Source organism: Pholis gunnellus, assembly GCF_910591455.1.
Source record: "Pholis gunnellus genome assembly, chromosome: 13".
Lineage (NCBI taxonomy): Eukaryota > Metazoa > Chordata > Actinopteri > Perciformes > Pholidae > Pholis > Pholis gunnellus.
In genome coordinates this window covers 17,454,984-17,481,137 of record NC_136540.1, presented here as the reverse complement: position 1 = coordinate 17,481,137, position 26,154 = coordinate 17,454,984, and the positions used below count along the sequence as shown (strand labels likewise).

The window sequence follows — 26,154 nt, the reverse complement described above, 5'->3', positions numbered from 1 at the left end:
TGCCCCTTGTTGTTTCACAGTACAGTTCTGCCCAAACACACACAGCTGCCGACACATGTTGTTTTCTTCAGACAAAGTCTTGAAACGCCGAGCTCATCTCCCTTCCCATCCTATCACGTTAGTGTCTCCTAGCTCCACACGATTCCATCCACTATCCCGCCCCATCCACTATCCCGCCCTATCCCCCCCTCCCTCACCCTTCCAGTCACCCCTGATCAACATTTTTCACATTGTTAATCGCTTATGTCAGCTTCTGGTAATTATACACAATTAATCATGTGTGATTCACTGTCTCTCTCCGTCAGCATTGTACTCCACGCTGTGTTGAGCGAAAACAACAAAGGTGAAACTGCCTTTATTAAGTAGGCAGCGCCAGGGAGTGAACTCCCCAATGATAAGCAGCGTGTTGCAGTGCTCTGGCTTACACTTCCTGGAGGCCAGCGATAAAGGCCAGGTGGAGATTAAATTACATTAATTCCTTCGCCAGAAGCCCTGACCCAGAATTACTTACAAGACAAGGAGGATGGAGTGATGCGCTGGAGTGAAACTACTGCCAAAGTACTGAAAAATGAATTAACCATCAGTGTCACAACACACTGTGGTCCTAACCTGCCTCATGGAGTCAACAACCTCAAACACAAACAATAGGCTGCATTTACTAAGAAAACACTGTAACATCATTTGCTGTGATTTACAATTCCCACCGAGTTACTCATAAATGTATGAACAGGGGGAGTTATTTCCATCTGCCCCCACCCAAAATCATTAACGGCTAAATTGTCGCTTTTTGAAATACAACAGAGTGCACACACCCAGTCTGGCAAACAATGATATGCAAACATTGTGTTATCAACATGCTCAGTAAAAGCCAGTCGGTGGTGGAGAGTGCAGAAATCGCAGTTCTGTGAGTGTACTCCAACATTGTGTGAAGATGTGCCCCACGCTGCGCTTGTTGGTGCTTATTAGCATAACAGGTAAGTCCATTTACTGCTTCTTCCTCTTGTAATTCTGTGTTTGTGAGAGTATTTGTATGTGTAAGTTTGAATTACACGGTGCTTTGAGTGACGTTTGATTTTGGATTAAACTTGTTGTTTCGTAGGATGTGTTGAACTGATCTCAGTCAGGACTCCGCAGAAACATGTCAGCGTTACAATGGGTGAGAGTGTCCTGCTCCAATGTCTGTTCGTGTCTACCGAGGAGACCACGACGGCCCTCACCATCCAGTGGGACTTTGGTTCACCGTCCACCGTGCCACAGCAGGTAGAGACACACTTCTGCTCAGATCACAGCTTTGCACCAAATGTGCTTGAAATGTGTCGCATTACCCAATGGGATGCTCTATACTGTAACATCAGGTTTAGTGACTTCCTTCGTTGGTAAAAAAAAGTATCAGATGATTTCAAATTACATCAATTGAAGATAAAAGCAACCCTCTCCACTCTACATTGAGTTTAAATCCAGTAGCTCCCATTGTTTGTTTAATGACTGCACAAAGATTTGAGTGATATTGTGAAGACATCAGTCACTTTTATTTCACATTTGCAAATGCAAGACAAAAATCACCGCTCGTCACCAAAACGTGGCCTGTTGGAGGCACACTGGTGTGGGGTCGAATGAAAGAACTCAACATTTTGGAAGATATGCAAAGTTTTAGTTGTTTTGTGCATCAAATGAACTTCATCCCAAAGCTTGAACATTCACATCTCGTGCGCAGGTTAGCGCCTTTTTTTCGGTATCCCGCGTTTTTGACCAACCGCCAGGAGACACACCTCAATGAGACAACAAAGCCTGTGACTGCCAAATCAGATACAAGCGGAGTTCATAATAACAAAACAAAACCCACAATTCTGAATGATTGTGATTATTATTTAGACTAGAGTTTTAATTTGACTTTACAGGACAACTGATTTCTAATTAGCTGCAGTTGCTTTTTTAATTAAAAAGGTACCATCCACTGGACGTAATTACACTAAAGGTCATTTTCTGGCAATGCTAATTTAACCAACTGCTTTACTAATGTTCAGTTTCATACAACTAAAAGAAAATGCTCTTAAAGTAGTGCACATGGTCCCTTGCAACTTAAGAAGCAGAGACTGAATAAAATGTCTTTGTGAAATCACAGAGTATTACACAGTGACAGAATATGGAAACATTTGTGTCTTTATTGTGTCTAACGTGTTGCAATTGGCTTTCAGGTGTATTACTATCAGGCAGGACAGGATGTCATCACAAACTCTTATAAAGGCAGGGTTCAGCCGCCCTATTCTCCCGGCACGACCAGAAACGCCTCCATATCAATAAGCAACATGCAACCATCAGACGCCGGAGTCTACACTTGTCAGGTTCACAACCTTCCTGACGTGGACGGACAGTCTGAGGCCAATGTCATTGTGAATGTTCTTGGTAAGTTTGATCAACTCCAGAGGCGTTAAAAAAAAAACTTACTTTACAAATAATCAAGGTACCAACGAAGACTGTTTTTTCACCCATTGTTCGTTACTTCAAGTAGAATGAAAAGTAGTCAAATAACTCAGCCCAGAGGAGTGTCCAATGGGTGTGTATGGGATTTCATACTAGTGGACCACACCCGTTAGCAGTATCGGCTTAATATTTACATTATGACAGAATGCGGAAGTAGCTGATCATGTTTGTGTCCGCATGGTGTGATGTTCTGCTTTCATACTAGCGTTCAGGCCTGGACCTGAGTGTTATCTGACAGCATGAGCTGCTGTTAAAACAGAGAAGAAAGAGAAAAAACCCTACCCAACCCTAATCTGATCCTCCGGCTGGTGTTTCTGCCATGATTCTGTTGCTCTTGAGGGTGTGGCTGCCCGAAATGGGAGAGCCAAAGCACACCATCGGTTTCTTAACTGACACTTAAGTTTTGTTTTTGATTTAAATATACTGTATATGTTCATTTTGTAATAATTCTGCTTCCTCGTTTGTCTTTTTTGACTTTCTCAATATTTTGTACGTAAAAGTAAGGCTTCATGTCTGAGTGAGCTACTCTTTCAAAGTATTTTCCAACACAGAATCGCAGCGTGAATTACTGTAGGAGAGCACTTTGAAATATTTTAGTGCTGAGATTGCTGTATCTATTATCAGTGTTGTGACATTAACACATCTATTAAAGCAGTGGCCCTGAATAGTGCGGTTAGGGAATCATATTCAGTTTGAATCCTCTCATTCAACGAGTTACTAGGGACAACCTCGCCGGCCTCGGTATCCTCAGTAGTTTCCATGGTTACTGCAGCAGTCTCCTCATTGTCAGCGTTGTAAATTAGAGTAGGACTGTGACTGCACCCTTGTACTGCATACAGAACATATATCAGCATCCGCTGCATGCAAAACACACGTCTTGTGATTTCATAACCTTTATGAAAATGTTTGCAGGGCAGCTTGTGGATGTAATGCTGACTTAAGTGCTGTGTGAATATGTATGAATGTCCTCATGCTGATTATCATGGGATGAAAGATTTCCATCATCACTTACTGGTACATAGCATTAGGATAATACTGAAAAGAGAGGGAGTATTCTATCATGGATTACAAATAAGTCTGTGAGCTTTACCCTTATTGTGAAAATAATAGATAACCTAATGATTGGTAGGCACCGTGGGGATCAGCTCAGGAGTCGTAAGGCCACTCCCAACACACTTCCTGCCTCGGGATGACTAATGGACGGACACAATGTTTGAGTAACAATAAGCAAAGGATTTGTCATTTTATCAAACTCAAATCTGTAAATTGTCTTTGCCACAAGACACACAGATTTATACACTTCATCTTTTCTCCAGAATACAACAATTCTGTGCAAATAAACAGAAATAAAGAGCGGCTGGCAGTATTAAAAAAACCCTATTGATTTATTCTTTGACCAATCAAATGAGTTAGCAGAAACTGTTGGATTGTAATAAATATACAGGATAGCATGAGCCAATCTTAAAGCAGTGGTGCAAAGTCAGTTCACTTACTCAAGTACTGTACTTGTTTTTATTCCCCTACATTTAATTGACAGATAAAGTTACTTGTTACTTTTCAGATCAATACTTTAAATAATGTGCTGATAAGGTACAATGCATAGTTAAAGACCATTTTGGCTTGTGGCCTTTTCAGATGTCTCAGACTTGTTGGCAAGACTGATTTCCCCTTCAAACTGATTGATTTTATTTAAATAATTCTTGCAGGCTCGAAGAGGTAAAATTATCAAAATATATCATAAAAATAGAAAGAAAGAGAAAAGTCCAAAAAGTGACTACAAATTTGGGTCGCAGAACATTGTTTTTTCTTCTTCCCTCATTATTTATCTCAAGATCCCCAGATTTGACTTTTGACTTTTACTTAATTACGATTTTGAATTACGAGTATTCTTTCAAATGATGTACTGGTGCTTTAACTCATGTAAAAGGTCTGAAAACCACTGTCTTGAAGTACAAATATGTTTAGATGAAGCTGGCAGTGATTGACTGACAAATGGAAAATGCTTAAAGCATAAACATATTACACTTAGTGTTCTACCAAACAGCTCGGGATCAATTCAGCCCGAAGCTCTTTCTGAAATAGTATGATAGCATAATGGTATAAAATATCAATACTTTCTACTGATTAAACATGTGCTTCGTAATAATCCCAGGTAGAGTTACTTATAAAATTATGAGTTAAATATAAAGTCACCTACTACACTCATGTGTCCTCTTTGTCCCCTGTCAGAGAAGCCCTCTGCTCCTTATTGCTCCGTCCATGGTGATGTGGAATCGGGTCACCTGGTCACTCTGACCTGCCACAGTGAGCGGGGGAGCCCAACCCCGAAATACACCTGGATCAGACTGGATCAGACTAAGACAAGGAGGCCTGTACTGGGAAGAGGTCAGTACGTGTGTGTGTGTGTGTGTGTGTGTGTGTGTGTGTGTGTGTGTGTGTGTGTGTGTGTGTGTGTGTGTGTGTGTGTATTTGTGATTGTGGATGTGTGCACAGTCGTCATTTTTTATCTACAACTGTGCACTTGTTTCTTCAGCAACCGAAACTGGAGTACTGGAAATCAGAAACATATCCCAGTTTGAGTTTGGGGAGTACCAGTGCACCGCTACGAATGCGGTGGGATTTTCAACGTGCACTATAGAGCTGAGTGCTGGTGTGTTTACAGTTTTGTTTTTTGAGAATATTGACTAAAATATTGAAATCAACACAACTGCTAAAATGGCTATATTCACTTGTTTGTACAGAAGTGGGAGATGGAGTGATTGCTGGTGCCGTGATCGGCGCGTTGCTCGGGTGCGTCCTGATCCTTCTGGTCGTGTGGTTCATCGCTCACACTCTGAAGAAACGCAAATACAAACAGGTCAACCGATCAGAGGCCAATGAGATGAAGTAAGATTTGAGATTCTCGGCGATGTTGCATTTCACCATGTCATTCCCACTTTAAGTGTGTGACACCAACTCTCTGCCACCAGGAGGAGCGCTGCTCAGGCCCAGCATCCCTCAGATAGCGTTACCGTGGCAACCCCAGCCAGCAACCTCCATGCTGAGGAAGATGAGCCACAAGCCTAAAAAAGAAAAAAGGCCTGGAGCATAATCACTCTTCTGAACGACAGGGTGTCCAGGATGTTCAGTCTTTGACATACGTCATTCTCAAATGTAATCAACATGGCAAAGCTCACGTTCGTCTTCAAACTTGCATTTTGTTAAATGTTTGCTGAATCATGAAGTTTAAGATGCTGACCATCTATTCGATCTTTAACATGCCTTCCATGTGTTTTTTACTTAAAATGTGCTTTTGTAGTTCTATTGTTTGCTTTACTATTTTATAGTTAGTGTGCCAATCAAACCATGTTGAAGAGCGCTGCATTAGTCATACAAGCTACATAATATTAGAACAAATACATTTATTGTATGAAATAAGACATTAAAAAATGAAACTTAAAGGTTGAACATGCATTATGCAAATTATCAGTATGATTACCTTCTTATATGTTAAGAAAACAAATGATACAGTGCCCTCCAGAATTATTGGCACCCTTTCATAAAAATTAACAAAACGAGATGCGAAAAAATGTCTTTATTGTTTATCCTCATGATCTTTCATTCAAAATATTCACAAAAATCTAACCTTTAACTGAAGTAACATAATTGAAAGAAACATTAAATTCTTATCATGAAACAAATATTTTTCTCAAAAATATATGTGCCACAATTATTGGCACCCTTTCATTTATTATTTTGTGCCGCCAAGATAACAGCTCTGAGTCTTCTGCTATAATGCGTGATGAGGTTGGTGAACACATGGCACTGGATCTGAGACCATTCCTCCATGCAGAATCTCTCCTGATCCTTCAGATTCCGAGGTCGACGCTTGTGGACTCTCCTTGTGGAAAACAGATGTTCTATGGGGTTTAGGTCGGGGGACTGTGATGGCCATGGCAAAACCTTTATGGTGTGGTCGGTGAACCATTTTTGTGTAGATTTTGAGGTGTGCTTCGGATCGTTGGTCCTGCTGGAAGGTCCAACCACAGCCCATTTTAAGCTTCCTGGCAGAGGCTGTCAGGTTTTCATTTAACATCTGCTGGTATTTGATGGAGTCCATGACACCAAGTATCCTAACAATATGTCCAGGGCCTTTGGAAGAAAAACAGCCCCACAGCATCAAAGATCCAACCGCCATACTTCACAGTGGGTATGAGGTGCTTCTCTGTATGGCTATCTTCCTGTCTACGCCAAACACACCTTTGGTGTTTGTTGCCAAAAAGCTCGATTTTGGTGTCATCTGACCATATAACCCGGTCCCAATGAAAGTCCCAGTAACGTTTGGCAAACTGTAGGCGCTTTAGTTTGTTGTTGATTGACAGCAGAGGCCAAACAACTTGTGGTGATGTAGGTGGCATCTGATGGTAGTTTTGGAGACTTTCTGACCCCAAGACTCAACTAACCTCTGCAATTCTCCAGCTGCGATCCTTGGAGATTCTTTTGCCAGTCGAACCATCCTCCTCACGGTGCGTGGGGTCAATGTACACACACGTCCTCTTCCAGGCTGATTCTTAACATCTTCTGTCACTTCTTAATTATTGCCTTGATAGTGGAAATGGGTATTTTCAACTGTTTAGAGATTTTCTTATATCCATTTTCAGATTTGTGCAGCTCAAAAAACTTTCCGTCGCACATCGTCACTGTGTGCTCGAGTCTTTCCCATAGTGATGAATGACTAAGGGAATATGGCCTGTGTCACCTCATATTTATACCCCAGTGAAACAGGAAGTCATGGTTGACCACTTAAGAGTTCCTAATCAAACAGGTGAACTTAAAAATGTAAAATGTGACTGGAATTATACTTCAGTTAGATTTTAATAATTGTAAAATATGTATTAATTTTTTTTCCTTTCAATAATTTTAATATTTTGAGTGAAAGACCAAGAGGATAAACAGCAAAGACATTTTTTTCACAGCCTGTTTTGCTCATATTCACTAAGGGTGCCAATGATTCTGGAGGGCACTGTAGTCCTACATTCAATTGCAGTCTTTTATATGATATCTTAAAGGTTCAACAGGACTACTATTTGCAATGTAAAGACATAGTATAGTAATGTCTAGCTGAGCAGAGAATCAAGTCACTCTCTCTCTGTGTGTGTTGTAATTAGAGCTTCTCTGTGCTTTGTTGACATAGCCGGTCCGGCGCAATTACTGCATGTTTTTGCAAGTGACTGTGCCCCCCTGACTAGCTCTGCACTGCGCTCATACGGCGGTTGAAGCTGATAACGCCGTCCCGACCAACGGCATAGTCACAGAAGCGTAGCACCTCCCATCCGGTTCCCCCTCAGGCAAACTCTGTTTGCTCTGCGAGCACATTTTACATTGTTTGCACTGTTAGCACCGTTAGCTGAGAGCCGCTAGCTTAGCCATTGCTATGCTGAGCGCCGTTGAGAGGTAAAATAAATGCTCCCAGGTTTGTATGTAGCACCTTTAAGTATCACAATTTCCACATAAAATAAAAAAAAAATGTAGTTAAATGGATCGTACAAACTAACTTAACTGACCAAATCTATCTTTAGTTCATCTTTTTTTTAAACAAACTGTCAAGCAGCTATGGATGAAGTATGATTACTTTATGTAATGACATCCACAGATCCTGATTAAATAAAATATTGTGTTTCCTGAGTCATTGAGTCATGTAGTTTATAATTGATAACATCAAGGTTCATCAAGGTGGCCGCAAACTCACACTGGAGTCTCAAAATCTAGCTGAAGCGCTCAGTCAGGTTAGAGTCCTCCTCCTAATGCAAATCTAGTATCCACAAATGTATAATCATTTGGCAAGTGTGAAGGCAGCACAGAGACCTTCAATATGTGTCCTTTGACTGAGCTGAACTATGAATTAGAATAACACAGGTTACACTTTAACTACGACTAGCTTTGGCCAATCTAATTTGCATGATTAATTAACAGTCAGCTCTCAGCCATCCAGTACTACAACCGCAGTAGAACTCAAATACGATGTGAAGTCAGCCAGCTTTACCCACTTGGACACATTATTTTTCAATAAAGAACGATGAATTTTAGTTTGCCAATTGATTTGTCAATAAACAAGCATGTCAGCAAACAAATTCTTATCTAATGACTACATCAGATCTGCAGATAGGTTGACAGTGATTCTCCAAATCATTATGTTCAGATTTGTTTGCATTTAGACTGAGATGATATACATTTCTCCCACACCTCACTTTAGTGAAATACAATAACCTTAGTGTTACTTGAACTTTGGATTGGTCCACCACGTTGGTCCAGTCCTAAATATCTCAACAACATAATGGATTGCCATGAACAGACATTCAGAGGATGACTTGTAATGACTTTGGTGATCCTTTAACTTTTCATTTCGTGCCATCATCAAGACAAAAGTACTTGAAAACAACTGATTTACCTTATAGCCTCGGCTATACTTACTTTTTAGTGCTAATAAGCTATAACTTACTGTAATAAGGGCAATATTACAGACCCAGTCCCATCCTCTATTCCACCTGTTAATGTGATGATATGAGTCTATGAGCTCAATAATATCAAACCATTTCAGTACTTATACATTTAATTGTTCCAGGGGTAATTCAGGAGACAACACTTTCAAATGATAAAAAACAACAATTAAAAAACATTATTTACAAAACAATTAACAAGGACTTGAGCAGAGAATAAAGTCACACTCCCTGCGTGTGTGTGTTGTAATCAGAGCTTCTCTCTTCGTTTTGGTTGCGGGGCCGGGCGCTCGTCCATGTTGCTGCATGCGAGTATGAGAGAGTGACCTCCCACACAGCATTGTAAAAGCAAGATGGCAGAGTGCAGCTCAAGGCGTTCAACAGGAGGATACTGAAAAGCATATTCTACTCATGTTTTCGGTAGCTATAGCGTTAGCAGGACAATCACGTTACATTGATTTATGTCACTCGGCAGAATAAAGAAAAGCTCCTTACCGAGCTGAATGTTTTACTGTAAAACTCAATATTCCAACCAACGAAATAATAGCAGATTCAGTCAGGAACACTCTCGTTATAGATTTTAACCATTTATTGCAACAAATGGAATACAGTTAAACTTGGCGATAATGGCTCCGCTCTTTGAATGCTCCCCGGATTAGCCAGCAGCTACTGAGCTAAGACCGGGAGCACGAGCAATAACCCCCCTGGGTTTACAGGACAGAGGTACATTTTTTAAATACATTTCAAACATTTGCCAGAAGATGAACTAACAAAGAGGTGGAGGCTGGGGTGGAGGAGGCGAAGCTTCGCCAGCAGTGTGGTCTGTAGCAGCGTAGATGTAGAATGAATCAGTGAGAAGGAAGCCATATTTAAATAAACCTCCGTGAAGTGAGAGTGGGCTGTGATTGGTGCGTGGCCGATCGGAAGCTATGATTCAATCGGCTGGCTGTCAGCTGGTTACAGCTGGGGCGTATAACTTCCGTGTCCTGCATGAATTTACGCTAGCTTCATGATGTGCATCCTCTTGCTTGCCTAGTCTACTTACCTCGTCACTAGGCATTGTTCACAAAAGGGGAACTTTATTCTTTTGTTAATCTCGTTGTGTGTAAAGAGGCCTTTCTCTGTGTTTTACAACACGTTGCTATGAAACGCCAATGAAGGGAGCGAGCAGTGGCCAACGCAGGTTTTTTTGTTACAGCATTTGATTTTCGACAAATATTAAAAACACATTTCTAGAATACATAATTTAGCTTCAAGAAGGCAAAATTCCTGTGCCACGTTCTTGTTAACTTTTACAGAGGACCAATAGTACTAATAGAAAGCATCCTGACTGGAAACATTACAATCTAGCATGTGCACAGCCAGGACAGGAGTGCTCTACAGCAGACAATTAAAAGACAATACCAAGCCCAGTAACAGCGTGGTCGCCCTGCTGCCGTCTGCCAAGCGTCACAGAAGTTTCCTCCAGATTACAGAGCTGCGTCTTTCCTCAGGCCGTGAGAGTCCTTAACTCATCTTCCACATAAAGAAAGTGTTGTTCTCTTTAGCTTTTTTTCCTATGTGGCATAAAGGGAATACAACTTGCATTTAGTTGTGCAACTATAGAATGTTGTTGTTGTTTTTGCATAAAGGCACGATATTAACCTTTCACCAATAGGCTAACTGATTAAGCACAGAGGTGAAGCAACCTTCACGTACAGGATCAGGCCTGCAGGCCGAAGCAGCGTGCGGAGCTGAGGACGTCGTCTCTGGTCAGATAGCATCCACAGAGCTGCCTCAGGCCAGTGAAAGACTCCCTCCCATGCATGACACGCCAGTTGTCTATGAAAATCACCTCGTGAAGAAAAGAGAGGGTCAAATTCTTCGATCATACTGAAATACACTTACATCTGTATCTTTCAAAGTTTCCTAAAGCTGTAAATGAATTGGCTGAATTGGGACATGTGGAGAGCTTTTATACATTTGTGCTTTCTGGCGTGGGCGTTTCTGAATGCACCCCCTTCAAGAAGTGTTACTTTCTTACTTTCCCTGGAGTCAGTTTCACCCACAGCTCGTTCTCTGGCCGCCTCAGTTCTGTAGTCAACTCTCGATGCGCCACGTACCATCGCTGAACAAGGTCATGGGGTATTGTGTTTATCACTGATCGGTCATAGTTGTTGTATCTGTTGAGAAAAGATACAACAATCGTGCTTTTGATTCGAAATTCAAAAATAGGTCTTAATGCCTTTTAAAACGACTTAATCCTTTAAAAACCGAATATACAAAAAACAAGAAATGAACTATCCAAACTACAGAGGAACTATAACGTTTCTCAACAAACTTTTAGTTAAGGACACATTTGTCTTATTAATTACTCAAGGGAAGCCTTGCATAACTTAATAACAAGACATATAAAGCTTTACCTCTACATTCAAATCCTAAAATGTTAATATCTTATAATTCACTACTGCACAAACATGAGTAAAATCACATCAAACTAAAGCGCTGACGTACCGGATCAGAGACATCTCATTGTTCCAAGGATAGACGTTGAGCACAGGGCCGATGCCCGTCATGTGGTTTTGGTGGTTGTCAGAGGTTTCAATGTACTCGTGCCTGATCGGCACACGTGCAAGCAGCTCAAAGTTTTCAGGAGACAGCTGGCGCACCTTTTCAGCGGCGTAGAACCCATCTACAAGTAGTGTCCTTCCCCCAGTCCCCTCATGCCTGAGGCAGTGGAATACCTGGATTCTGCAACAGCAATCCGCGTTATTGAGTTAGAAAATGCCAACATTTTCTTGGGTTTTGTTTTAGGATGTAACAGAATTCCTTCCTATTGGGGCTGTGTTGAAATCCCATATCAGCTCATCTCTGCTGCACCTACCCACATGGTTCCTGAAAGTAGGAGGTGTCAGTGTGACGGTCCAGGGCCAGCTGGCTGTAGGCACTGTCTCCTCTGGAAAAATCTGAAGTAAAAGACCACATTCTTCCGTATGTAGTCTCCCTTGTGGATCAGTAACACAAAAAAAACACAAGTGGATTAGGAAGAAGCGAACAGGGCCGAACATCTTCTGGGCTGCCCGTGAATTTTGCCACTGAAAGTAAATCGCTAATGCTGAATATGGTTGCATAAGAATGTATTTTTTAAGTTATACAGTTTCACAGTCAGCACGTAATACCTGATAAGACTGACCCTCTGGGTCACTGCCTCTGTGGCCTCGACTGTAGCTGGGACATCATCTACAAAAGCGATCCCATACAGAAGATAGTTTTGTAGAAACGTCTTCACTTCCTCATCACTGCTCATAAACGCGTCCCATTTGGCGGAGGGCGCGTTTGCATTTTCATAGATGTCTGAATTCCAAAGGACGCGTGGCTGGACGGTGCTCTGCTTCTTTGCTTCATAGCTGTTCTCAGCTAGCCAGCTAAGGCTGTACTTTGACACATGACCTCCAGGCCCTGGGATACAGAAATAAATGAATATGTTATTAGGTACAGTTAATGGAAATTGCATGAAATGCTATGCATGACATGATTATGAGTCGTCTTAATCAATTATTTATGAAATGATTTACCAAAGCGTATTTGGGGAAGATCACTTTTAAGTTTGGTACTTAAGTGCACAATATCCTGAAATGATTGGAGCATTCCAATCTAATCTTAAATCTAATCTCTTATTTTAAAGCCCTTTCCTTTTAAGGGGCCTTGTGTCATGTGTCTGTCATTAACCAACTTAAATGGTAAAATAACCTTTGTACTGCAGCACATAAGGTTATACAAGATTACAGATTTAACAAAGCCAACCCCCTTTCTTTCATGACCCGACCACACCCGGGATTAACTGACAACAGAGTAAATCTGCACAAAACGCACCCATCACAGAGTGAAAAGTGACCTTTGCATGAGAAGAGAACTTCTCAAGTCAGTGGACAATGACAATTTGCTCTCATGATTGACTCATTCACTGTGTTGTATCTGACTAAATAGCCCTAGAGACAATAGATGCAATTTATTTGTTCACTGAAAATAAGTGATTGAATCTGGCCCAAGGTTGCATGTTATAAATGCCTTATTTCATATGTTATAGCTTTATTTCTTGGTGCTTGTGGTGTTACTTTCCACGATTTCCGAGGCAACTCATGTCAGAGATGCAATGGACCATAACAATGTTTTAAATGTGTGGTCAGATTAATTATTTAAAATGTGTTTGCCCAATACAATGCACACAGCAGAATATCATGACAGATTCATTGTATACTCAGAGACTCACAAACCACAGTGTGATACAAACCTGCCCCCAGGTTTTCTGTGTGTGAGTTTGGGGGAAATTTGATTGAACACAACATTGAACATTTGGCCCAATGGGACCTCTGTCTTAATATATTAAAACAAGAACGCTTTGGCTTAAAGTATTTTCCCAGATGTTCATGTGGGTAGAACTGTACTTTAAACTGACTTACACGTGAGGAGGAGATGGCCATCTTGCACAGATGTATTGTCAGGGCGGATGTTGAGGTCTATACTCCCAGTGTCCAGGTTTCTCTGGTTAGTCCCGGAGTTGTATGAAGAGGGGGAGCGGCAGTGATCCCGCAGCCACAAGTAGTTAAAACGCATATGCGTCCCTCCATAGCTGAGCACTGGCGAATTCATCACATGCACATGGTCAGTATCTCACACATACGTGCAAGCATAGGTTACAATGTTATCAAACTCACCGAGACAGTCTTCCAGAGACTGAAATGTTGCTGAACCCGCAGCACACGCGCGGATCTGCATCACGCGGATCTCCATCACGCGTCTCCATGAGAGCTGCGAGCTTCTGAAGCCAGACAGCAGCTGAGGCTGAGCCTGTTTAAGCGCGGGTCGCAGTATCCTATTGAGCGTGCCCAACATCCTGAGCACTGTTCGATGTAAAAAGTAGAATTAACCCCAAACTTAAAATGATAACGTTTTTATTTGCCGAGAAGCCGCATGATCTCCCTCAGCGCTCCACCTCTTCAACCCTTAATCTCACTAAATGTTTTCATAAATCCAGATTAATTATTAAACACGGATGAGTCGCTCTATTGCAATTTTGGTTCACACCTGGTAAACACCTCGAGCCTCCGGAAATGTGGATAAATTCGACGCATGCGTGGTCCCCTCGACCTCAGTACCCGGATGCACAGCGCTTTTAGCTTGTGTGCTTTGAGAGAGAGTTGATTCAACTTCTAAATAGAGGAACACCGTCAGAGCGTATCTGGTACAACGCGAAACAATTCCTGTGTTAGGGTACTCGCCCACACAATCCATTGAGGTGGGTGCCAAAATAAGTGAACAACAGGTTATTATAATATAATATATTATTATAACAGGTCTATTGTCTCTTTTGGGCCCAGACAATGGGACTCACACAGGTAGACTCAACAAACAGAAGTGTAAAGGATAACCCAGTCTTTGCTTGGTCTCAAATCTAGTTTATAGTCAAGCAACAAAGAAGCGGACAAATCAGATGACTGCAGGGGTAATTGTTCAGCTCTGGTGGAAGGGGCTTATCTCTAAATATGTTCACGGGATCCTGTGTTCCCAGCAGGCAAGTGTATCTCTCACACATCGTTAGCGATTGGTAGGGGCTGTCATCGCTGGTCAAATTGCAAAAAGAGCAAAGGGAGATGGACGTTTTCAAATGCAGTTGGAATAGTACAAATCTGTGCAGCTACTGTGGAGATATCAATGTCTAAAGTCAAGGAAACCGTCTTACCCATATGAGGGCGTAGGTTTCAACGAGTATTACATCAGTAGGCTCTCAACTGTGTGTGGTTGATTTCAACTAATTAATCCAGGGAAGCATACATTGAACCCCGGCCTAAAACAAACAGCCTTTTTCACAGTAGACATCTTGTCACAGCAGAAAAAGCACAAATGTTGTTAACAAGTGTCCCAGTAAGCCATGACAGTGAGCCCGCATTCACAATACCAGGACCCTGAAACTAAAGCAGCTAAATTTAAATGAATGCTTTTCACCTGATGGCTGCGTGTGCATGTTTTATGATGTCAGAGGAAGTGGTCTTTGTTTCAGATGAGGTTGGGCACCTCATCTAGGAAACACTACAGGAGAGGTGGAAAACCTCTGAGGGCAACTAGTGAGAGAAGGCGAGTAACTGGATGTGACATGACAGGAGACGTTATAGGGAGGCAGCAGGACACTGACAGAGTAATTAGAGGGTAAATGAGGTGAGTCTGTGGCAGAAGTAGTGTGTGCTGCTCACCTGACAGCATGAGAGGCCTTTTCTACTATGGAAACCTGACAGCTATTTGAATGAGAGGTGAAGCTAAAAGCTTGCTCACCCCATATTCACAGATGAGGCCACGTTAGGCGGATGGCTGATACAAACCTGCATGCTGGCTCCCTCTGGACTCCTCTCTGGAAATTGTCTGCTTTTTAATACACAAATCACCTGGCTGGATACCACTTTCCTTTCCCCCCAACTACCAATTATCTGTGTTGTTGTGCTTCACAATGAAGAGCAGTGGTACACAGCGGTTGACCCTGCTGCACACTATAGTATCCGTATAAATTGGGAAGTTTAATAGAAGAAGATTCCGGATGCATAAATCATAATAGAGCATCCAAACAGAAGTGTGACCATTTTAGCATGACGATTTGTTACGAAGTATAATCCTCTGTATGAAACTGTTATACAGACGGGAGTGATTTGTGCATAAGTAAAGAATTCCCTTTTTCATATACCAGACATAAACCTAGTGTATTCCTCTGGTAATGTGTGGTTTGGCATTCTCTGTATTGAAGTTGAACATGTCATCGATCAGTTTGTTTCTAGGAGCCTAAAGTGAAGTTTGTGTAAATGTAAATTTGAAAAATCTGAGGTAGGCTGTACAGGACAAGGGACTGGAACCATCGGGGGAAATAACCAGATTGGTATGTTTAAATATATAATCACAGACTAACACTCAGGCCCTGCTTTCAAAATAAAGTGTTTTTTACGTGTTTTTTTATTTATTATTTTGCGTCTGTATTAATACATCACGTGATGGGTGTAGGCTAATTTCCCGTTGATGGTTGTTAACATTAGCACCTGGACAAACATACTCACGCTTTGTTTTGTAATTGACATTCCTCCAAATCAGCTGCTGGGGGCGTCAGTGGCACTCCGTTATTTGGCTTCCTTGTAGCCTGTTAGTGCAGCTCTGCTGAGAACGCTGCGGTAATGGCGCATTCAAGTACTATCGGAAATTCGATGTTTCCGTTCGGTGTCCACGAACTGTTTAGGGTGAGCTGTAAGAAGGGGGATTGTTTATCTGAATGTGAAGTTACGGCGCCATACAACATGGTAGCGACCGTTCTTGTCCATGATTATTATTGTATGTGTCTATCGTTCCGGTCGGCTCTCACACTTTTGCTGCTGAAGTATAATCTAAACACAGCAGCATAGTAGCACTTCATGTGGGCTTTACAAACAATAATCCTGTTACATGCTCTATTGTGCTGTAATTTCACAGTTGAAATGTATAAATGTATAGCCTACAATAGAAACAACTTGAGTAGTAGGATTTAGGAGTTTATGGGCGCACCTGAAGGCAGCATAAGCCTGCCCCTCTGAGCAGCAGTCAGTTGCATGTTTACTTGCTTTGTCAGCGGTGTCCCCGCAGCAGATATCTCGTGCACCTCACCTGCTGCTGATCAAAACCTTGGACTTTTATCTCAGAGGACTTATCGCATCGCCCGGGCTCCTTATCGGCAGATTCCTCTCCGCGTTTCGTGGCGAGGCCGGCCTCTTGCGGACTTTGAGCGGGAGGGGGCACATCGGGTTCACAGTCTTTATTTCTAGCTAACGGAAAGATGACGTTAAAATCCAATAAAAACGAACCCGCTGTCATACTGGAGTCGGTGAACAGCGTGCGGACAGCCCTCTCCGATCTCTACCTGGAGCAGCTCCTTCAAAACAAACCAAAGTCTGACAAGGTAAGGTCTCGTTTTTACTGTCTTTTTCTTTTTATTCCTTTTTTTTTGACCCCAAGATCTTTGGTGTACATGTTTGCTTCCGGGAAGCAGGGATGGGGCACATGACCGTTGTTTGTTCCTCGACAAGATCCCTAAAAATAGACCCAGTCGTGTTTTCGTAACAGAATGCACAGCAACTGAGCGTAGTCTGTGAAACATGAAGGTCTTTCTTTGAAAACATCAGCAGGTCTGTGTGTCCTAAGGAACCACTGCATTGCTCAGTCAGCTTTAGTTGGATCCAAGAAGACATTACATTGGCAGTTTCACTTCTGGGTTCCACCTAAAAACAGCACATGGGAATCATCCGACGATTTGGGGAAACGAGGCTACATCACATGTTAGACAGTCCATACGTTTGGCTGTGATCATATTACAATGAGCCTGTGAACTTAGCCTGCAGCCACAAGTGCTGCTGCTTAATCAGTGTGATCTGAGGCCAGGTTGTTTCTTCACACTGTATCACAGGGTTGGCTTTCAAGACATAAACTTGTTTTCAAGTCAAGGCCAGATTATGTTGCGAAACCACTTTGCCTCAAAGCTGGACAACGTGTGACCACAAACTAGTTAAGACTGTTGCAAGTTTTTATTTTATTTTTATGACTGACGACCTCAAGGCATCAATTTGGCCGCCAGTGACACAGAGGGAACTCTTTGTCCTAAACCTCGTCGCTGAATTTCAAAAGTCAGCAGTGAGCTACTGAGGGGGGAAAGGAGAAGGGAGGAAACTCCTTTTCCTGACATCAGCAGTATGACAGCCTTGAGTTTGCAATCTCGGCGACGTGTTCTTCTGCTCAATGCCGATATGGGGAATCAGTGAGTGTCTTTTTAAAGCGAGGTCACGTGCTCCATTTATCTCTCGGCGCAGACACTGCCGTGTGCAATGCTGCTCGTATTGTGGTACGTGAGTGAACATCCGACTGATTTACTGAACCGAAAGGATTCTTTACCTTGAGATTGGTAATAAAAACTAATAAAGTGAGGCGGCCTGTTCTGTTCTGCACGTGTTTCCAGCTCAGTGGTGTTCTCCTGCCTGACATGCAGCTGTTGTCCTCTGGAGATACTTAAAGACTGACTGTACAAACTGTACAAGGGCCCTTCATAGAGGGATCAACTTGTTATTTTTGCCACCCTTCTCACTGGCATGTTAAGACCAAAACAAGTTTATGTAAGTCAATCTATCCAAATTCTTCAGACATTGATCTCTGTGCTCCTTCAAGAGATCAATACTTCTTTGCAGACCAGCCCTAAATCCCACAGGGGGGGTCATACATTAATAAATACTATTTCTTGGCTTTAGAAGTCATCTCAAGAGGAAGAACAGGGCAGAAAGAGACGGATTGTTTCGTAATGCAATCGGTCGTATTAGATCACGGTTCCCTGTGGAGGACAGCAGGCAGAACAATAAGGTTTAGATCTTCATAGTGTATTATCTTATCCAGAGAATGGCTTTCTGAAATGCACTCTCTGTTTGATCTACTTCATATGAAGCCAAATTTACCTTTTTTAGGTGAGGTGAGCGGATCGGGGGGGACACTCCTTTTGCTCTTTCCTCGATGCATTTTTGGCTTTCACTCGACTTATTTGTTTATTCTGTTGCTTCTCCGCACCCAAGACCGGCATTCATGTTTCTGTAAGGGCTTCCTGGCCCTGGTTAGAGTAACCTATGTTGACTGTGATTGCGTCACACTGTGACAAAGCAGACGAATACCCTTTTTTAATGATTTTGTCTCTTTACACTCTGATAGTGCTGACGGAGCTCATTGTCGAAATCCTCATGAGACACATTTAATTAAAAATGCCTCTCAGTGCCAATCCAATCCAAAACTCATCACATGGGTATGTTAGCATTCAGTGGTGAAGACGTGTGTATATTGCCTGCTGTGTGGGATAAATCTGTTTTTAGGTTCGGTGGGTTTCTGCTAAAGCCTTTAGATTTAACCTTTGTCCGTTTCCTTCCTGCTCAGTCCTGAAGGTCAGCACTTTGTTGGGAGGAAATAAAGTCTCCTGCTCTGTTCCTTGTGGAGAACTACCCGATGATCGTGAACATAAGTTGAGCATTCATCCCTGCCTGTAATGGGCACACACACAAGTAGTCTCTCTAAATTGGGGAAAAAACAATAAATGTTAGTACACACACACAATTTCTGATACTTTTTATGCACTTTCATCAAGATCACGAACATGTGGTTCCACAAAATTGCTCTCACTTTGGAGCAGCTTTGAACTGCAAGTTAAGTTTTAATATCGGGAATAGGAACAACAAGTGAGACACGTTTGGAGTTCAGAGATAGAAATCAGCGTGTGTGTGTCTGTTGTTTCACGATGGATTTGTTTGTGGCGATTGTGGCTGTTGAAAGATTGCTGTACAGACTCCTTTCCTCAGAGGATGTAATTCCATCGGTCCACCGATTGGACGCCATCCAAATACTCGCTCCTGGTACGGCACATTCCTGACACATAACAGCACGAGGCTGGTAAATACATATCATGTTGCACAAGTCAAAAAAACAACTGCGTGGCTCTCATGGCTCCTGCTTGCTTGAACAGCGCTGTTCACTGAACGAATACCGCGTTTCATTAAGATGAATGAAACTCATAAGAGAAATACACCTACAGTAGAACCACTCTCACAGTGTGCAGTGTTTTTTTAGGGCTGAGCTTACAGGCGTGGAGCAGGAATGCGATAATGATATTTATTGTAGCGCTGATGCTGGAAGATTAGATAATAGAGTTTTTTTCTGCTGACGCAGTGCTGATGTGTCATTTCCATGCAGAACATGTCTCTTCTCTGACGGCGATCTGGACTAGAGACCACCTTTGTTGACACTATGGTGGAAATTTTCCGGGGACTTCCTGCTTTTGAACTCATCTTTGGGTTCATGTCAGTGTAAAAAGCGTACTGTGACTCCACAAAGTCAGCCTTTGGTCCCTCCTTTTTGATTTCTATACCAAACTTAGAAAGTTCATTCCAGCGCTATAAGGATGAGCTTCCTTACATTAATGCTGCTCGTCGATGTCATCACCTGATGGGTCTGGTGGTATCCATGACCACATGAACCAGGTGGACCAGATCACTGGACGTGGCTAATGAGGTGTGATTACACCGGGTTAATTTTCAACCTCGAACATATGTTGAAACTGCAAATGAAACACGGCTGTTGGCACACATTAGCAAAAAAAAAAAACTTCCACGGCAGTTATTGGAAATAGCAGTGTGATAATGATCTGATCTGACTCTAACTCTCGAGTTAAGTTACTTACGAAAGGGAAGGTTTAAACGTTGTTGTTCTTTTCCTTTTAAGCAAAGTTGATTTCATCCTGTGTGACATAAAACAATACATGGTTAATCTTTTTTTCTTTTTTTTCAACAGGCTGTATTGCAAACCTATGAGAATAAGGGAGCTGAAGTTTACACCAACGGTAGCGCTGGACACATGAATGGCACAGAACTGACCAGGATGAAGGAAGTAGAATTTGAAAAGAGTCCTTCAGAGCCAATGGTATACTATCTGCCTCTACACACATTTGTATGTCTTTATATTTGTGTTGCTGATTCCTCCTCGTTGACGGTGGTCTTTGTCCGCAGGGGGTCACTCTGAAGCTGAATGACAAACAAAGGTGCACTGTGGCCCGAATATTGCACGGGGGCATGATCCACAGACAAGGTAGTCAATCACATATTTATTTGAGTGTCAGTTAGTGAGTGTGCTAACTGTGTGTGTGTGTGTGTGTGTGTGTGTGTGTGTGTGTGTGTGTGTGTGTGTGTGTGTGTGTGTGTGTGTGTGTGTGTGTGTGTGTGTGTGTGTGTGTGTGTGTGAGCGTGCTAGAACGTTGTCTTCCCAAAAGGTCAATAGTTTGTCTCATGCAAATTTGTTTTAGCATTAGCATCTGTATGATAATTTATACAGTATATCTCAGGCCAAACACAAGCCGAGCTATACAAAATAATACTTAAACTATTCAAGTTCAACATATTTTTTTGTTTATATTATGCATTTATGATTTAAGATTCAGACTGCCACTCAGTAATAATCTATTTTAAAAAAAAGTCATTTCTACAGCATTATACTGTCATTATACAAGGCCTTCCTCATCTTCAGTTTATCTCTCAGGAGAATAGATATTTCTTCTGGAGCTGCTAACACATATTAGGACCATAATGCAGTAAACAGAAAACTGAGCTGGAACACAGAAGTTCATATTGAAAGCTACTCCACCTCTCCTGGTTTCTGCCTCTCTCCAGGCTCTTTACATGAAGGGGACGAAATAGCGGAAATCAATGGGAAAAGTGTGTCAAACCAAACTGTAGATCAGCTACAAAAGATTCTGGTAAGTTCATTTCTCATCATTTTCATTTTGGCACTAAAGTTAATGCACATTTTTTTAATGTAATTACTGCACTCATACAGCTAAATATGAGTTAACCCATATGAGTTCACACGCAGAAAGAAACCAATGGAGTAGTCACAATGAAGATTGTTCCCAACGTGCCGAGTCGATCCCGAGTCTGTGAGGTAATAACCTGTAGAATATACATCTACCTTTTGGTCTTGTGGTTGATTTTGTGTTTTGTATTTGTCGTCTCCAAACTGTAATTTTGCATGAGTTAACCAAGAACATTAGCTTGACAGTCAAATCCAATGGTAACTTCTAGTGGTGTAATCTACAAAGACTAGGTTGATTGCATTTCTTTTGGTTTTCCCCCTTCTACAATTTACTTCTCAAAAGGATTTTGTTCTTTGTTAGGTGAATCTCCTGTTAGTCAATGAGCAACCCAGGTGACTATAAAATAAGTTTAAACTTAAAGAACATCACTCACATTAGTTTTGCTAGTTTGACTTGAACCACTTTGGTGTTTCATTCTGCCATCTACTGGCCACATCACGTTTCCCCCAGCGGCCATTTAAGTGCTTCCTATGCACAGAAGAATTGCTGCTGGTTTGATTCAACAACATATAACAATAGTATGCTGCATAATCAAATAATCGTAAATGGCTTAAATGAAATGACCACAAAGAATACATTGCATTCAGTGATGTTACTCTGGTCTTAATACAGTTCATCGCTGCATTAAGTTCCAACTTTGCTGTGGTCAGTGATGGCAGTCCACTTAAAAGTTTATAGTCAATTAATATGTAGGCGTAGTTTTTAAATGTTTAATGCTCCAAGAGCATCATTTTTGGTGACCCAAACCACTCCAGTACACCCACTCTTTGTACATAATAGGTCTATTCCCTTTTTCCGTGTACAACTATCACTGGAGTAACTTGGGGAAACCACAAATGTCCATGAACTCTACTAACAACAGTAATATTTTACCCTGAGGAGAATTTACACGTGTTCCTGTTGTGATCTTTAACAGTGTAGGAGAGGTTTCTACATAAATCTCTCTCCCATAAATGAGACTACAAATCTCAGCAGGAGTTAGTGTTCTAATCTGGAGCTGTATGCAACTACTCTTTTTGTGAGCAGCTTTTAAATTTGGACACCAAATCAGTGATCAGTGGGGATTTACCAGACGAAGTTCTGAAGAGTTGTAGCTTCAGCCTACGTGTGTTTTCTGCAGATCAGCTGCATGTATATAATTGATGATTTGATGAATTAGACCTCACGTCTGGAACCGGGAGTAATTCGTTCATTTTCACAACATGAATTGAGCTGTTCAAGATCATAGCATGAACATGTACATTCTGTTAAAGGGTGGATTTCCCAATTAACCTTTGCAGAATCTAAATGTATATTTTGGAAAGTCCTAATGTGAATATTTAATTAGACCTACGTATAGGTGCTGTAGGTCTTTGAAGTCCGACATTTGCTGATTCACACATGCTCATAATGTTAGGCCCTCATTACAACAATATGGGTGTATTGTGTACGTAGAGAAATTCTCATGAGATTTTAAGCATAAACTTGAGATGTCCCTCTACGTTATGGCTTAACCATTGAAGAAAAACAAAACGTTGAATCTTTAATTTCAAGCTGGAGAAACTGTCTTCATAGAGAAACAGTTTTTCTTGTGTTTTCGAAGTCAAAAGGTTAGTTCAAAGACACTTTTAGTTTTTCAGCAACAATAAATACTCAGATACCAGGGACTATTTTCACAGCTGACCTAGAGGATGGGAGATTGAACACATTAGTAACGTCTGCAGATTCATCAGTAATGTCCAGTTACACCAAATAAACACTGCAAGTCTTCATGAGCTCCAAATAGTCAATAAACCACATGTACTCTTCATCTATAGATGTACATGAGGGCCCAGTTTGACTATGACCCCACCAAGGATGACCTCATCCCGTGCAAAGAGGCAGGCCTTAAGTTTCAAACTGGTGACATCATTCAGATTATCAACAAGCAGGATCCAAACTGGTGGCAGGGCAGAGTGGAAAGCGGCGTTGCTGACTTCGCCGGACTGATTCCCTCCCCGGAGCTCCAGGAATGGTAAACAGCTCTGCCGTATGAAGTCACGAATCTTTAATGCCAAAGATTAACATGATGTTATGAGCCACATCAGCATACAACTCGGCAAAAATGTTTCCAATCTTAGCCTACATCTCTTTTCACTTTGCAGGAGGGTGGCAAGTAAAAGCAAGGCCAGAGAGGGCAGTCAGTCCTGCAGCCCATTTGGGAAGAAAAAGAAGTGCAAAGACAAGTACCTGGCTAAACACAGCTCGAGTGAGTGTATCTCTAGAATCATGTATCTTTTCCCTCAGGTTTAGGTGTGGCGTGGGTTTGTCTCAAACAAAATCCCTTCTGTTCTTCTGTTGCAGTTTTTGATCAGCTGGATGTGATTTCTTATGAGGAGGTTGTTCGGCTCCCTGCTTTCAAAAGGAAAACACTGGTGCTTATCGGTAAGCTGGGTGACACTACTCAATAGGGGTGTCAAATTCATTTTTGTCAAATCATTTCTGATACACATGTTCCACATCTGGCAAATCTACAGCACTCTATTAAAACCTCGGACAATGTAAAGATAGTTTCTCTGCAACCAAAGATTCAGACATGAAGGTTAATGTTAAGGTTGAAATGTCCTTGGAAATAAAAAAATCCGTGTTTTTTTAGGTGCACCTGGCGTAGGAAGAAGCCATATCAAAAATGCACTATTGACCAAATACCCTGAGAAGTTTTCCTACCCTGCACCTCGTGAGTAGACCACCAGACTTTCTTTTCTTACGCTACAATAAACAAGTTTGCTGACTTGTCCTTTGGCTAAGTCTTTAACCTTCTACACAGACACCAGCAGACCCCAACGGAAGGAGGAGGAGAATGGACAGGAATATTATTTCATCTCCCATGAAGCCATGACCAAGTGCATCTCTGGAAATGAGCTGCTGGAGTATGGCAGCTTCCAGGGAAATATGTTCGGTACCAAAACTGAGACCATCCACAAGATCCACGAGCAAGAAAAAATAGCTTTACTGGATATAGAACCACAGGTTTGCATTCACAGGTTCTTTCGGAGACATGACATGAAAGGGATAGTTGAGGGAAGTTATACTATTAATTGAACATTACCCAGAGTCAAATATAGTCTAAGGATGTCTTTTTATGCCTCTTTGAGCTGTGTGCAGGTATTTACAATTGCGAAATTAACCTGCATCAAGCAACTATCGTCTCTTTTTTTCTGCTGCTCTGGCTGCTTGTAGGTTAATAGGGAGTGGAACATTTGAAGTATACAATCCTATTTCTGTGACTAGGCAATATAAATGTATTAATTAATATGTGTGCTGAAGTTAGACCTACTATCTGTCTGAGGTGAAGTAAAAAGTCGCCTACATTGAGCTGCAAACACTAAAGTTCCGCATAAATGTAAATAAAAGATGTAGGTGAAGGTAGCCTTTACAAGCGGTTTCAATGTAGTTAATCAATTTAACAAAATTCTTCTTTTCTTTTCTGTAACATTTTAATGCAGACCTTGAAAGTCTTGCGGACTGCTGACTTTGCACCCCTCGTGGTGTTCATCGCTCCGACCAACACAGCTGCCCAGGTGCTACATCTTTCTCCGAATACACTCGAGTGCTTTGAAACATCAAACTCAATCATCCAGCAACTGCTTAACCCTCCGTGTCTTGTCTCCTAGACGGAAAACCTGCAGATGATCCAGAAAGAGTCGGACGCCATTTTCACCACGTACAGACACATCTTTGATGTGGTCCTTGTCAACAACGACGTGAATGAAAGCGTGAAAGGTGTGGAGGAGGCCATGGAGCGTGCCACCTCTACCCCACAGTGGGTGCCTGTATCATGGGTGTACTAACAGATGTCTGGCACCGGTATAATACTTTACTGTTTGTTAAAAAAAGCAGTGCAATATCACTCCTTACACGAGAACGAGTTAGTGATGTCCCAGGTGTGTGTGGGTTTACTTTCGGTTCATGTTAATTGTCACTGAGATTTTTTGCACAAATGCATCCCCCCAAAAAAAGAAAAAAAGCAATATGTAGAAAGGTTTATTTTAGAAAGTTGAGGACCTCACCAGGGAGGTTTTGTTTGGTTGTTGTGACATTTGTGCTTCAGGATTTTGAGTGGCTTAGGGATGGTGTCAGTGCCGAACGCCTTTTGTGATTGTTGGAACGTGAGCAAATGCAAAATAGGACCACAACTGTGAATGAAATCCTCCCTTTTTAAATGACAGGATTTTATCATGTGAAACATTATTTCTGATTTCATTGTCTTTTTTTTTTTTCCCTGTTCTCATTAGTTTGTGCCATGAATTTGAGATTCTAAAACTGTTCATACAGTGAGTGTAACTCTACCATAATGTCTTCTAATCCAAACCTTGTCATTGACAACATCACTTGTCTCATCTCGTCCAAATTGTATATCTCATGGAGTACTGTAAAGGCACTTTTAATCAAAAAATAAATTTCCCAGCTCTATTGGAACCGCTTCCTTGACTGTGATTCATGTGGAAACCTGTTCGCCAGAGCCCTTCGGTAAAACAATGGCAGTTTTATGTCAGCGGGAAATCTCCAAAGTGCACAAAAATTCCTTCAACTAGATCCACATAAAGCACGAAAACACATGGCAGTGTCGATCATGAGCAAAACCACTGCAATATAAAGGTTGGTAATTATCCTGTTTTGTAATTTGGGGTTTGAAAGACGTCACGGCTCAAAGCTTTGATTAATTATAGATCAAGACTGGCGTATCAGAGCTGTACAATATGTCTCCCACACATTACAATTCTTTGCTCATCCACAGTGTGGGAGAAATAG

At 41.6% G+C, this 26,154-nt stretch overlaps 3 protein-coding genes across 5 annotated transcripts; 2 read left to right on the top strand and 1 right to left on the bottom strand.

The window, feature by feature from the left end:
- Nucleotides 1-931: 931 nt before the first annotated feature.
- Nucleotides 932-5,547, top strand: LOC306704948 (V-set and immunoglobulin domain-containing protein 1-like; the record flags this gene model as incomplete). Its single annotated transcript, XM_079171563.1, has 7 exons — nucleotides 932-974; nucleotides 1,100-1,260; nucleotides 2,196-2,403; nucleotides 4,711-4,866; nucleotides 5,015-5,131; nucleotides 5,223-5,367; nucleotides 5,451-5,547. The coding sequence occupies 7 exons, from the start codon at nucleotides 932-934 to the stop codon at nucleotides 5,545-5,547; spliced, it is 927 nt and encodes a 308-aa protein (XP_079027689.1).
- A 3,512-nt stretch (nucleotides 5,548-9,059) lies between these two features.
- Nucleotides 9,060-14,027, bottom strand: tmlhe (trimethyllysine hydroxylase, epsilon). Of its 3 annotated transcripts, none has more exons than XM_079171343.1 (8): nucleotides 13,652-14,027; nucleotides 13,397-13,573; nucleotides 12,116-12,395; nucleotides 11,821-11,940; nucleotides 11,451-11,687; nucleotides 10,981-11,119; nucleotides 10,646-10,791; nucleotides 9,060-10,513 (listed from the first exon to the last, which is right to left on the bottom strand). In XM_079171343.1, exons 1-7 carry the CDS (start codon nucleotides 13,827-13,829, stop codon nucleotides 10,660-10,662), a joined length of 1,263 nt encoding a protein of 420 aa, XP_079027469.1. In that variant the 5' UTR covers nucleotides 13,830-14,027; the 3' UTR covers nucleotides 9,060-10,513; nucleotides 10,646-10,659. The 3 variants fall into 3 exon arrangements, with proteins under 3 accessions (XP_079027469.1, XP_079027468.1, XP_079027467.1); XM_079171342.1 differs by having other exon boundaries at nucleotides 10,656-10,791; XM_079171341.1 differs by lacking the exon at nucleotides 9,060-10,513 and having other exon boundaries at nucleotides 10,645-10,791.
- Nucleotides 14,028-16,624: 2,597 nt separating this feature from the next.
- On the top strand, nucleotides 16,625-25,815 carry mpp1 (MAGUK p55 scaffold protein 1). The gene is made up of 12 exons (XM_079171186.1): nucleotides 16,625-16,899; nucleotides 20,310-20,438; nucleotides 20,525-20,603; nucleotides 21,182-21,267; nucleotides 21,384-21,452; nucleotides 23,181-23,377; nucleotides 23,508-23,611; nucleotides 23,707-23,787; nucleotides 23,999-24,079; nucleotides 24,170-24,372; nucleotides 24,849-24,923; nucleotides 25,017-25,815. Exons 1-12 carry the CDS (start codon nucleotides 16,777-16,779, stop codon nucleotides 25,191-25,193), a joined length of 1,404 nt encoding a protein of 467 aa, XP_079027312.1. The 5' UTR covers nucleotides 16,625-16,776; the 3' UTR covers nucleotides 25,194-25,815.
- Nucleotides 25,816-26,154: the final 339 nt, after the last annotated feature.